The sequence below is a fragment of the Anolis sagrei genome, chromosome X (assembly GCF_037176765.1).
Source record: "Anolis sagrei isolate rAnoSag1 chromosome X, rAnoSag1.mat, whole genome shotgun sequence".
Classification (NCBI taxonomy): Eukaryota; Metazoa; Chordata; class Lepidosauria; order Squamata; family Dactyloidae; genus Anolis; species Anolis sagrei.
The window spans coordinates 70461275-70474307 of record NC_090034.1 but is presented as its reverse complement, the minus strand read 5'-3'; the positions used below and the strand labels follow the sequence as shown (position 1 = coordinate 70474307).

At 41.1% G+C, this 13033-nt stretch overlaps 1 protein-coding gene across 7 annotated transcripts in view; it reads right to left on the bottom strand.

The window, feature by feature from the left end:
- Nucleotides 1–13033, bottom strand: part of LOC132780783 (zinc finger MYM-type protein 4) — a 225586-nt gene that overhangs the window by 68318 nt on the left and 144235 nt on the right. For 3 of the 7 annotated variants that reach the window (XM_067473699.1, XM_067473701.1, XM_067473700.1), the window contains exon 1: nt 10555–10821. The exons of 1 other annotated variant lie outside the window; for it this stretch is intronic. In XM_067473699.1, coding sequence (XP_067329800.1) covers nt 10555–10806 — 252 coding nt within the window. In that variant the 5' untranslated portion in view covers nt 10807–10821. Of the gene's footprint in view, nt 1–10345; nt 10399–10554; nt 10822–13033 lie in introns of those variants that run through there. 3 more of the 7 variants (XM_067473703.1, XM_067473704.1, XM_060784554.2) reach the window with 3 other exon arrangements.

The following is a 13033-nucleotide window of genomic DNA, read 5'->3' as shown; positions in this document are numbered from 1 at the left end:
ATTGTACTATACCACTATACTGCAATATTATTAGTAATATTGAATGCAATATATAACATATAACAATTATATTACATTATTATTAGTATTATATTGCATTACAATATTATGATCAACATTATGTTTGATTACAATATATTATATTATCAGCATAGCACAATATTAGTATTAATTGGTATTATTAGTTATTATATATTACTAAATTGGAGATACTGGTTATCATTAATTATATGCCAAATACGATGTTATTAATTATTCAAATGTTGTATTCCATCATTCTGCTCTCACTTAACTTCAGCCGATGGTTTGTTGACTGAAATAAAGGCTACTGACTATTACTATATTACTAAACCACTATACTGTAATATTGATAATATTGCATGCAATATATAATATACAGTTATTGTATTGTATTATAATATTATCAATACTATTTGTATATACAATCTATTATATTATTTGCATGGCACAATATTAGTATTATATATTACCAAACGATCGCCCAGGAGACATGGTGGAATTGTGTCTTCATGGCTCACCTTCTTCACTCTGGCCCCAGAGTGGTTATCTAAAATTCTAGATAAGGTATACTCAAGCAGTATCACGTTACAGGTCATAAGGAGAATAATACGTAAATGTTATATGAGCAAGAGTATGGGCTAAATGTTAGTGCAAAACCTTTCCTGGGTTTATAACATCATTATGAAAACATGAGCTTTAGAGATCTTGAGATAATTTTCATGTGCTGAACTGGGAGTAAGTGGAGAGATAAAAAGGCTGCCCATATTGAAGTCACTGCCAAGATTCACAACTACAATAAAGCAATGAACTGAAGGAACCTTGCCATACTGAAGTTCCAGGAGCACACACCATTGCTCTGTATTTCATTATAACAGTAGAACATGACAGTAGAAGGCATCAGTTCAACTATTTCCTCCTCAATAAACCAGAAAAAGAAAACATCAAACAAATTTTGGGCTTGTTAGAAATAAATAAAACTGAATTCCAGCTCCTGCTAGGTTTGAACAAAATGTGAAAGAGCCACAGACAATTAGGTTTTATTCAAGCCTTGGGGGACTGCTGTCCACTACTAAAAACAACTGTGTTGAGTCTCCTCTGTAGAGAGAAAAAAACAATAACAACGACAACCTCAACCATTACAGAGATCTGGCAAAATATAGACAGAGCATCCCTTCTCGAAAATTATTATTTGGGATTTTTTTTCCAGATTTTGGAATACATGTATTTGCACATACATGATTAAATATCATGGGGATGTGTAAATTAACAAAATTAATTTATGTTTCATATATACCTTATACACACAGCCTAATTTTATACACAATATTTTGTAATAATTTTGTGTATGAAACAAAGTCTGTGAATATTGAACCATCTGAAAGGAAATCTACCTAAATCGTCCAACTTTCTGGATATGGAATGCTCAACCTGTACATGTCATTCATCTTTAACGCAGAACTTTTTCTCTCTTCAAAATCTATTTATTGAAGCAGTTTGGCACTTCAAACTTGTGCCTGGCTATTCTAGAAATAAGCACTTTGGATGTTATTGCTATTTTTTTTGTATTAAGGCTTTACAATGTCATTTATTTTCAAATGTGCAACATGAACTTCAGCCATAGTCTTGGACCAGAACTAGGAAAATAACCAAATTTCTAGGAACCACAGCAGAAGAGCAGCCAATCATTAGCACCAAATGTGTAAATGCTTCAGAAAAACTTGGAACTTTTCTTGGTTATGCTTTGCCCCAGTTCTAAGCACACACTATAATAGCATTCTCTTTAAAATCTGAACCATGTTTTAAAATCCAAACTAAATGTGGAACACCATAACTTGAGAAATTCGTTTTTGCTGCCCACCTGGCCTGAAAAATGTGTTAAACGCTTAGGAAATTGTCCTCAAGGCTAAAATTATATATGGCACATGAGAACAGAGTGAAAACAATAGTAAGGATAATTACATTCTTAATAGAAACTTTTGATAGTTTCTGCACACTATCTCTGTGAACAAGCACAAAAAATATCTTCAGGATCACATTAATTTGTCATTCATATTCCATCTTAACTAATCCACCTAAAATCATCCTTCTGGTATCCATGTTTGTTTCTTTTTTCACAGATAAACAGATATTCTTTAGCCACACGCTTCCTTCTTCTCCCATGCAGCTGTGTACCATTCCAGCTCCAATCCATTTTGAATCCTGATTATTAAAGAAAACTCTATAAACACTGTCATTCTTCAGTTATTTATAACCCTTCACAGATCTCCACTTGACCCTACAAAGTCCTTCCAAAGCCAACCAATCCTTCCACATTGTCTATGAGATAATTTCATTCATTATATTTCTGATATCTGAAGAGCAACAATAACCCAAAACAAATGTCATAAAACCTCAATGTACAGATTACAGTACTTTTCTCATTTTTTCAACACTGCTTTGGGCCTGCCGCAATCGGTTAGGACGAAAAGGCAATCTCAACCTCCTGAAATCATCTGTTCCAAATCCATCAAACCCCAAACTTTTAATTCATTGTCTCCCTTCTTCCACCATCATTTACATTTTATTTGTTACCAACCTCCCCTAACTCTGAAAGCGGGATGCAACGCAGTCAAACCGTATCGACATAAAATACACCAATCAAAACACAGCATTATTATTGTTGTTGTTGTTATTAATTTCTTATCCACCTCTTCTCATGGCTCGAGGTGGGTTACAAAACAATTAAAATGTATAACCACAGCAAAAACACTACAAATACACACACTAAAACTTACCTCTATAAAAGTTACACACCAAAATGTACCATATCTCAACAAAATACAAACTAAAACACACAAAACAGAGATCAAACAAAAGACACTCAAAATTCACGTTTAAAGACTGTCTGGGTAGGCCTGCTGGGAGAGATAGGTCTTTACATGGTTTTTAATTCTGACAGCTCTAGCTGTTGGGAGTTCTTCCAGCAGGTCGTTCCACAGTCATGGGGCGGCTGATGAAAAGATCTTCTGGGTGATAGCTGCCAGTCGGGTTCTGACTGGTTGGAGCAGACGTCCCTTCCCTCAGATGACCAAAGTGTGTGGCGTGGATTTTATGGGAGAAAGCAGTGCTTTAGGTAACCTAGACACAAACTATTATAAAATACACAAACCAAAACACAAGGTGCAGAGATCATATAACGGCGATAGAATACAAATCCAAAAGGGATGGGTCGTACCTCCAGTGTCCATCTCTCCCACCTCTGAGAGCAGGCATGGGCCAACTTGGGCCCTCCAGGTGTTTTGGACTTCCACAATGCCTAACAGCATATCACATCTATCGCAAAGTCACTCCACTGGCTGCCAATTAGTCTCCGGGCAAATTTCAAGGTGATGGTTTTGACCTTTAAAGCCCTCCATGGTTTGGGTCCAGGTTACCTAAAGTATCGTCTTCTCCTGTACAAATCGCCCCGCACACTTCGGTCTTCTAGAGGGACATCTGCTCCAAACAGCCAGAATCCGACTGACAACCACCACCCAGAGGAACTTTTCATTGGTTGTCCCAAGTCTATGGAACGACCTGTCCCAAGTCTATGGAAGAGCTCAGCCAGTTAAAGCAGCTGTTGTAACTTAAGACACAAGTGAAGACCTATCTCTTCCAGCCAGCAGGCCTACCCAGATAGTCTTTAAACATGAACATGAATGCATGTCCTTTATTTAATCTCTGTTTTAACAAGTATTTCAGAGAGGTACATTTTGGTATGTAACTTTTACAGAAGTACATTTTAGTGTAAGTATTTGTAGTGTTTTTGCTGTGTTTATATATTTTAATTGTTTTGTTGCCCGCCTCAAGCCATGAGGAGGCAGGTAAGAAATAAAATAATAATTATAATTATAATTATGCCTGCCCAAGAGGTGATTACAGTAGAGTCTCGCTGATCCAACCTTTGCTCATCCAACATTCTGTATTATCCAACGCAGTCCAGGATGGAAGAAAGAAAGAACCCTTGCCTGTTTTGGTGCTAAATTCGTAAATACAGTAATTACTGCATAATGTTACTGTGTATTGAACTGCTTTTTCTATCAATTTGTTGTAAAACATGTTTTGGTGCTTAATTTGTAAAATCACAATGTAATCATAATGTACGAGGGTTATTTTTTAAGTAAGGTCTGTTTTGTTGTAGACACTAGTAATTCGCGCGCATACTGCAATGAGCACGTTCATCCTGTACCGGCATGCCTTGGGAACAACTGTGCTCAGTTTCCGCTCTGTAGCTAACCTGTACGGTTCTGTTCTGTGCTTTAAAAATGTTTAAGATTATCAACTCACCCGCCGCATGTGAGGTTCGCTCAGTGATACGGTTTTTGTCAGCAAGGAACCTGCCTGCTGCAGAAATTTATCGACAGATTTGTGAAGTGTACGGTAATACTGTTATGAGTGAAAGCAAAGTGGGTAAGTGGGTACGACAATTCAAAGATGGCCGTGACAACGTCCATGATGAGGACCGCTCCGGTCGCCCTTCTTTGATTACAGACGATTTGGTGGCTTCAGTTGAAGCGAGGATTTATGAAGAGTGTATTTTAAAATTGGTCCAGAGGTATGACAAGTGTTTGAACAAACTTGGTAACTATGTCGAAAAATAGAGTGAAGTATGTACTTTCTGAAAATAAATTTACTTTTTTGAAATAAACTTTCGTTGTGTACTGATGTTCCAACGGACCTTACTTAAAAAATACCCCTCGTATTTTGATGTTTAATAGGCTTTTCCTTTTTATCCAACATTTTGCTTATCCAATGTTCTAACAGCCCATTTATATTGGATCAGTGAGACTCTACTGTATTATATTTATGATCACCGCCTTGTCGGGGCGCTGGAGCTTGAGCACCTCAATGATGTCATGAGCGAAACCGTGAAGGGCCACCCAAGACGGGACGGTTGTGGCAGAGAGGTCAGACCAAGCGTGATCCCTGGGGAAGGCAATGGCAAACCACTCCAGTATCCTTGCCAAGAAAACTAAATGGACCAGTACAACCAGAGATATGTCGGTATGCCATTGGAAGATGGGACTCCCAGGTCGGAAGATGGCCAAAATGCTACTGGGGAGGAGCAGAGGATAAGTTCAACTAGCCCCAGATGTGATGACGCAGCTAGCTCAAAGCCGAAAGGAAGGCTAGCGGCCGACGGTACTGGAGGCGAACGACGAATCCGATGCTCTAAAGATCAACACACCATAGGAACCTGGAATGTAAGATCTATGAGCCAGGGCAAACTGGATGTTGTTATTGGTGAGATGTCAAGACTAAAGATAGACATTCTGGGGGTCAGCAAACTGAAATGGACTGGAATGGGCCACTTCACATCAGATGACCACCAGATCTACTACTGTGGACAAGAGGAACATCGAAGAAATGGAGTAGCCTTCATAATTAATAAGAAATTCGCTAAAGCGGTGCTTGGATACAACCCAAAAAATGACAGAATGATCTCAATTCGAGTGCAAGGAAAGCCTTTCAACATCACAGTGATCCAAATATACGCCCCAACCACAGCTGCTGAAGAAGCAGAAGTAGATCAGTTCTATGAGGATCTGCAGGACCTACTGGATAATACACCAAAAAGAGACATTATTTTCATTACAGGAGACTGGAATGCCAAGGTGGGAAGTCAAATGACAACTGGGATCACAGGCAAGCATGGTCTGGGAGAACAAAATGAAGCGGGACACAGGCTGATAGAATTCTGCCAGGAAAACTCGCTGTGTATAACAAACACTCTCTTCCAACAACCTAAAAGACGGCTTTATACATGGACCTCACCAGATGGTCAACACCGAAATCAGATTGACTACATCCTTTGCAGCCAAAGGTGGCGGACATCCATCCAGTCGGTGAAAACAAGACCTGGGGCTGACTGTAGCTCAGATCACGAACTTCTTATTGCCCAATTTAGAATAAAACTAAAGAGATCAGGGAAAATACACAGACCAGTTAGATATGATCTCACTAACATTCCTAGCGAATATACAGTGGAAGTGAAGAACAGATTTGAAGGACTAGATTTAGTAAACAGAGTCCCAGAAGAACTATGGACAGAAGTCCGCGACATTGTTCAGGAGGCGGCAACAAAGTACGTCCCAAAGAAAAAGAAAACCAAGAAGACAAAATGGTTGTCTGCTGAGACACTGGAAGTAGCCCAAGAAAGGAGGAAAGCAAAAGGAAACAGTGAAAAGGGGAGATATGCCCAGTTAAATGCGCAATTCCAGAGGTTAGCCAGAAGAGATAAGGAACTATTTTTAAATAAGCAATGCATGGAAGTGGAAGAAGACAACAGAATAGGAAGGACAAGAGACCTCTTCCAGAAAATTAGAAACACTGGAGGTAAATTTCAGGCAAAAATTGGTATGATAAGAAACAAAGATGGCAGGGACCTAACAGAAGCTGAAGAGATCAAGAGAAGGTGGCGAGACTATACAGAAGATCTGTATAGGAAGGATAACAATATCGAGGATAGCTTTGACGGTGTGGTGAATGAATTAGAACCAGACATCCTGAGGAGTGAGGTTGAATGGGCCTTAAGAAGCATTGCTAACAACAAGGCAGCAGGAGATGATGGGATCCCAGCTGAACTGTTTAAAATCTTAAAAGATGATGCTGTCAAGGTGATGCATGCCATTTGCCAGCAAATATGGAAAACACAAGAATGGCCATCAGACTGGAAAAAATCAACTTATATCCCCATACCAAAAAAGGGAAATGCGAAAGACTGCTCAAACTTCCGTACAGTGGCCCTTATTTCTCATGCCAGTAAGGTAATGCTCAAGATCCTGCAAGGAAGACTCCAGCAATACATGGAGCGAGAGTTGCCAGATGTTCAAGCTGGGTTTAGAAAAGGCAGAGGAACGAGAGACCAGATTGCCAATATCCGCTGGATAATGGAGAAAGGCAGGGAGTTTCAGAAAAACATCTACTTCTGCTTCATTGACTATTCTAAAGCCTTTGACTGTGTGGATCATAATAAATTGTGGCAAGTTCTTGGTGGGATGGGCATCCCAAGCCCCCTTCCCTCTCTCCTGAGGAATCTGTACAAGGACCAAGTAGCAACAGTCAGAACTGACCACGGAACAACAGACTGGTTCAAGATTGGGAAAGGCGTACGGCAAGGCTGCATACTCTCACCCAACCTTTTTAACTTGTATGCAGAACACATCATGTGATGTGCGGGGCTTGATGAATGCAAAGCTGGGGTGAAAATTGCTGGAAGAAACATTAACAACCTCAGATATGCAGATGACACCACTCTGATGGCCGAAAGCGAGGAGGAGCTGAGGAGCCTTCTAATCAAGGTGAAAGAAGAAAGCGCAAAAGCCGGGTTGCAGCTAAACGTCAAAAAAACCAAGATTATGGCAACAAGAATGATTGACAACTGGGAAATAGAGGGAGAAAACGTGGAGGCCGTGACAGACTTTGTATTTCTAGGTGCAAAGATTACTGCAGATGCAGACTGTAGCCAGGAAATCAGAAGACGCTTACTTCTTGGGAGGAGAGCAATGTCCAGTCTCGATAAAATAGGAAAGAGTAGAGACATCACACTGGCAACAAAGATCTGCCTAGTCAAAGCCATGGTATTCCCTGTAGTCACCTACGGATGTGAGAGCTGGACCTTAGGGAAGGCTGAGCGAAGGAAGATCGATGCTTTTGAGCTGTGGTGCTGGAGGAAAGTTCTGAGAGTGCCTTGGACTGCGAGAAGATCCAACCAGTCCATCCTCCAGGAAATAAAGCCCGACTGCTCACTGGAGGGAATGATACTAGAGACAAAGTTGAAGTACTTTGGCCACATCATGAGGAGACAGGAAAGCCTAGAGAAGACAATTATGCTGGGGAAAGTGGAAGGCAAAAGGAAGAGGGGCCGACCAAGGGCAAGATGGATGGATGGCATCCTTGAAGTGACTGGACTGACCTTGAGGGAGCTGGGGGTGGTAACAGCCGACAGGGAGCTCTGGCGTAGGCTGGTCCATGAGGTCACGAAGAGTCGGAGACGACTGAATGAATGAACAACAACAACAACATACCCCGCTTTAACCCAAAGTGGCTTAACAAAAAAGCATTAGCATAACACACTAAAACAGTGGATGTGGCTCTTAATGAGACATGCCGCATTATCACGGGGTGTTTGGACCACTGGAGAAATTACACTGTTTAGCCGGTATTGCACCACCTGACATCCGCCAGGAAGTAGCAGCCAATAGTGAAAGGATCAAGGCAGAGACATCTCCAGCTCATCCCCTGTTTGGGTATCAACCAGCACGTCAACGACTTAAATCTAGACATAGTTTTCTAAGATCTACAGCAGTGGTTCTCAACCTGGGGTCCCCAGATGTTTTTGGCCTTCAACTCCCAGAAATCCTAACAGCTGGTAAACTGGCTGGGATTCCTGGGAGTTGTAGGCCAAAACACCTGGGGACCCACAGGTTGAGAACCACTGATCTACAGAGACACCTCAGCAAGCGAGAGTCCAAAAGTGGAAGGCTCAAACCCAGAACCTCAACCAATGGCTGATACCAAATGAGAGACTCCCCCCTGGGCACACAGAGGACTGGGCGACTTGGAAGGCGCTAAACAGACTGCGCTCTGGCACCACAAGATGCAGAACCAACCTTCAGAAATGGGGCCACAAAGTGGAATCCTCGACATGCGAGTGTGGAGAAGAGCAAACCACTGACCACCTGCTGCAATGCAACCTGAGCCCTGCCACATGCACAATGGAGGACCTTCTTGCAGCACTCCAAGTGGCCAGCTACTGGTCAAAGGACATTTAATCAACTACCAAACTCACAAATTTTGTATTTTGTCTGTTTGTTTGCTTTGTTCGGTTAGAAATGTAATATAATTTGCTAATAATTTAATATAATTTACTAATAATATAATAATATATAGTAATGTCTTCACTAATAATATAATATAGTATATTGTATATACATATAATATTTATAATATTATAATGTAATACAATATAATACTAGTAATAATAATTCAATATTATAATTATAATTATATATTTAATTACATGTAATATTACTAATAATATTACAATATAATGGTATAGTGCAATATAGTAATATATACTGATATTGTACTATGCTAATAATATAATGTATTGTATGAAAATATATATTGTAAGCCGCTCTGAGTCCCCTTCGGGGTGAGAAGAGCGGCATATAAGAGCCGTAAATAAATAAAATAAATAATAATTGACTGGTTGCCCTGACACGACAAATAAATAAATTAGCACAACTATTTAAATCAGCCACGGGCAAACTTTGGCCCTCCAGGTGTTTTGGACTTCAACTCCCACAATCCTTAACGGCCAGAATTGTGGGAGCTGAAGTCCTAAACACCTGGAGGGCCAAAGTTTGCCCACGGCTGACTTAAAATATACAAATATACAAAAAGTGGGATATAAATAAAGATTTATAATTATTATGATTATAAAATAGGATTGATTTTATTTATTTATTTATTTATTTACGACATTTATATGCCGCCCTTCTCACCCCGAAGGGGACTCAGAATGATTTACAAGGTATAGGTAAAGGTAGTCCCCTGACATTAAGTCCAGTCATGTCTGACTCTGGGGTGTGGTGCTCATCTCCATTTCTAAGCCAAAGAGCCAGCGTTGTCCGTAGACACCTCCAAGGTCACGTGGCCGGCATGACTGCATGGAGCGCCGTTACTTCCCGCCGGAGCGGTACCTATTGATCTACTCACATTTGCATGTTTTCGAACTGCTAGGTTGGCAGAAGCTAGGGCTGACAGCGGAAGCTCACGCCGCTCCCTGGAATCGAACCTGCGACCTTTCGATCAACAAGCTCAGCAGCTCAGTGCTTTAACCCACTGCGCCACTGGGGGCACGTTACAAGGTATATATACATACAATATATTCAGTTCTTGTGGGTTTTTTCGGGCTATATGGCCATGTTCTAGAGGCATTTCTCCTGACGTTTCGCCTGCACCTATGGCAAGCATCCTCAGAGGCGAGGACCTCACCTCTGAGGATGCTTGCCATAGATGCAGGCGAAACGTCAGGAGAAATGCCTCTAGAACATGGCCATATAGCCCGAAAAAACCCACAAGAACTGAGTGATTCCAGCCATGAAAGCCTTCAACAATACAATATATTATTAACATAGTACAATATCAGTTTTAAATATTGCTATATTGCACTATATCAATTATACTGTAATATTATTAGTCATATTACATGTAATATAAATATATAATTATAATATCATATTATTATTAGTAGTAGTATAAACAGTATTTTAAAAATTCCCAATTAATTGGGCCTCACCTTTTCCCAAACTCATCCACATGCCTCCCAATCCATCCAACTCTCCTCTTGATTCCTCCCTTTGGGCCCAAGTGGTGCCCTTGTCCCACCCCCAACCTCTAGCCCCGCCCCTCTTCCTCTATGGCGCGTGGGCCAGTCCCCGCCTCCTCGGCCGCCGCCATGTTGGGGCCGCCGCCTGAGGAAAAGGGGGCCAACTCGGGGGCGCTCACCTCTTTGCGGCCTCCTCCTCCCTGCGGCTCAAGCCTCGAGGGGGCTCCGAAGGGAAGGCGCAGCCTCCAGAGGAAAAGGGGAGCAGGCAAGCTTAAATGGGCGCAGGCGTCTCCCTCAGCAGGCTTACCTCCGAGAGAACGGCCCCAAAGACACGCCAAGGCGCCTCCAGGCCGCGCGAGGCACTGCCCCCACTTTAAAGCTGCAAAAGACCAGCCCAAGCAGCCAGGGGCGGGGAGAAAGGCCGCGCGCATGCGCCCAGCGCAAGCGCACGCCGGCCGGCCAGACGCTCCTCCCCTTTCTCTTGGCTGTCTCCGCCCCTCTACGCATGCGCGCTGGAAGTTCGTTTTCCTCGCGGGCTTGTAGGCAGGCCAACTAAAGGGCTGGTCCCAGAATGGATCTCTTTCTTAAACGGGAAGGCGCCCTATTTATTTATTTATATCCCGCCTTATTTCTCCATACGGAGACTCAAAGTGGCAATTACAACTTAAAATATACCAATATACATAGTTTTATATTATATTATAGATCTATCTATATTATATTTATAATATTTATATTTTATATAAATGTATGTATGTATATATATATATATATATATATATATATATGGTAAAGGTAAAGGTAGTCCCCTGACACTAAGTCCAGTCATGTCTGACTCTGGGGTGTGGTGCTCATCTCCATTTCTAAGCCGAAGAGCCAGCGTTGTCCGTAGACACCTCCAAGGTCATGTGGCCAGCATGACTGTATGGAGCGCCGTTACCTTCACGCCGGAGCGGTACCTATTGATCTACTCACATGTGCATGTTTTCGAACTGCTAGGTTGGCAGAAGCTAGGGCTGACAGCGGAAGCTCACGCCGCTCCCCGGAATCAAACCTGCAACCTTTCGATCAACAAGCTCAGCAGCTCAGTGCTTTAACCCACTGCGCCACCGGGGGCTCCTAATATATAATATTACATTATAATATTTTATAATATATTTTATAATATTTATATTTTATATTAAACATGTTTATATTTATATAATACATATATTTATAATATGATAAATATTTAACATTATATATATATATAGGAGGGCGACTAAAATGATCAAGGGTCTGGAGAACAAGCCCTATGAGGAGCGGCTTAAGGAGCTGGGCATGTTTAGCCTGAAGAAGAGAAGGCTGAGAGGAGATATGATAGCCATGTATAAATATGTGAGAGGAAGCCACAGGGAGGAGGGAGCAAGCTTGTTTTCTGCTTCCTTGGAGACTAGGACGTGGAACAATGGCTTCAAACTACAATTATTTATTTATTTACTTCACTTGTATACCATCAGGCGACTCAAAGCGGTTAACAACCAGTATCAACAACACAGTACAAAATCATTAATCATTTAAAACAGTAATATCAATTAACATCAATACAACAATACAGCAAAACAACAATCCATCACGTCTCATCAATAGAATCAGCATTCGATCTCGTTGTCCATTAATCCATATTCCAGTAATCAATCAATTGCACTGCTTAGTTGAAAGCCTGTTCGAAGAGCCAGGTCTTCACTCTCTTCCGGAATGCCAGTAAGGAGGGGGCCGATCTAATGTCTGCCGGGGGACCACCACTGAGAAGGCAAGAGAGGAGATTCCATCTGAACATGAAGAAGAACTTCCTGACTGTGAGAGCCGTTCAGCAGTGGAACTCTCTGTGGTGGAGGCTCCTTCTTTGGAAGCTTTTAAACAGAGGCTGGATGGCCATCTGTCAGGGGTGATTTGAATGCAATATTCCTGCTTTTTGGCAGGGGGTTGGACTGGATGGCCCATGAGGTCTCTTCCAACTCTTTGATTCTATGATTCTATGAATATTTTATATTTATAATAATATTTATTATTGTAAATATTTGTGTTCCAACTATCTTTATTGAGAATATCAAGGATAGGAAGGGAGAGGTAGGAAAAAAACCCTTTACATGTAAAGTGGGAGAACAATGAGGTAATAGAAAAGTAGGAAAGCATATAACAGTATAACAAAATATATTGAAATAGAAAAAAATATATAGTCTATTGACTTCCATCTAGTCGTTTGCGGTTTTATCTTGTCTTAACCTAATTATTCTCTATTGAGGGTCACGTTTCATATCAGTTCGATGAAGTAAAGGTTTTGTCTCTCCATTACACACATATCTTAAAAAAATACAAAATAAAAAAGAGAGAGAAACCTATTTGTGTCTCATTTTTTCATAATCCTCTATTTTGGACCAGTCTGTATATTTAATCGGATTCCCCAAGTTTTTCTTTAACAAAAAAGTTAATTTGTCCATGTCCTTGATTTCTCTCACTTTCTGGAACCATTCGCCTAAATCTGGTAATTCTTTTTTGATTCCAATATCTTGCAAAACAAATTCTGGCTCCTGTACGTAAATAGAATGTCAGCATTTGAGTCTAGAGCAGCGTTTCTCAGCCTGGGGGTCGGGACCCCTGGAGGGGTCACGAGGGGGT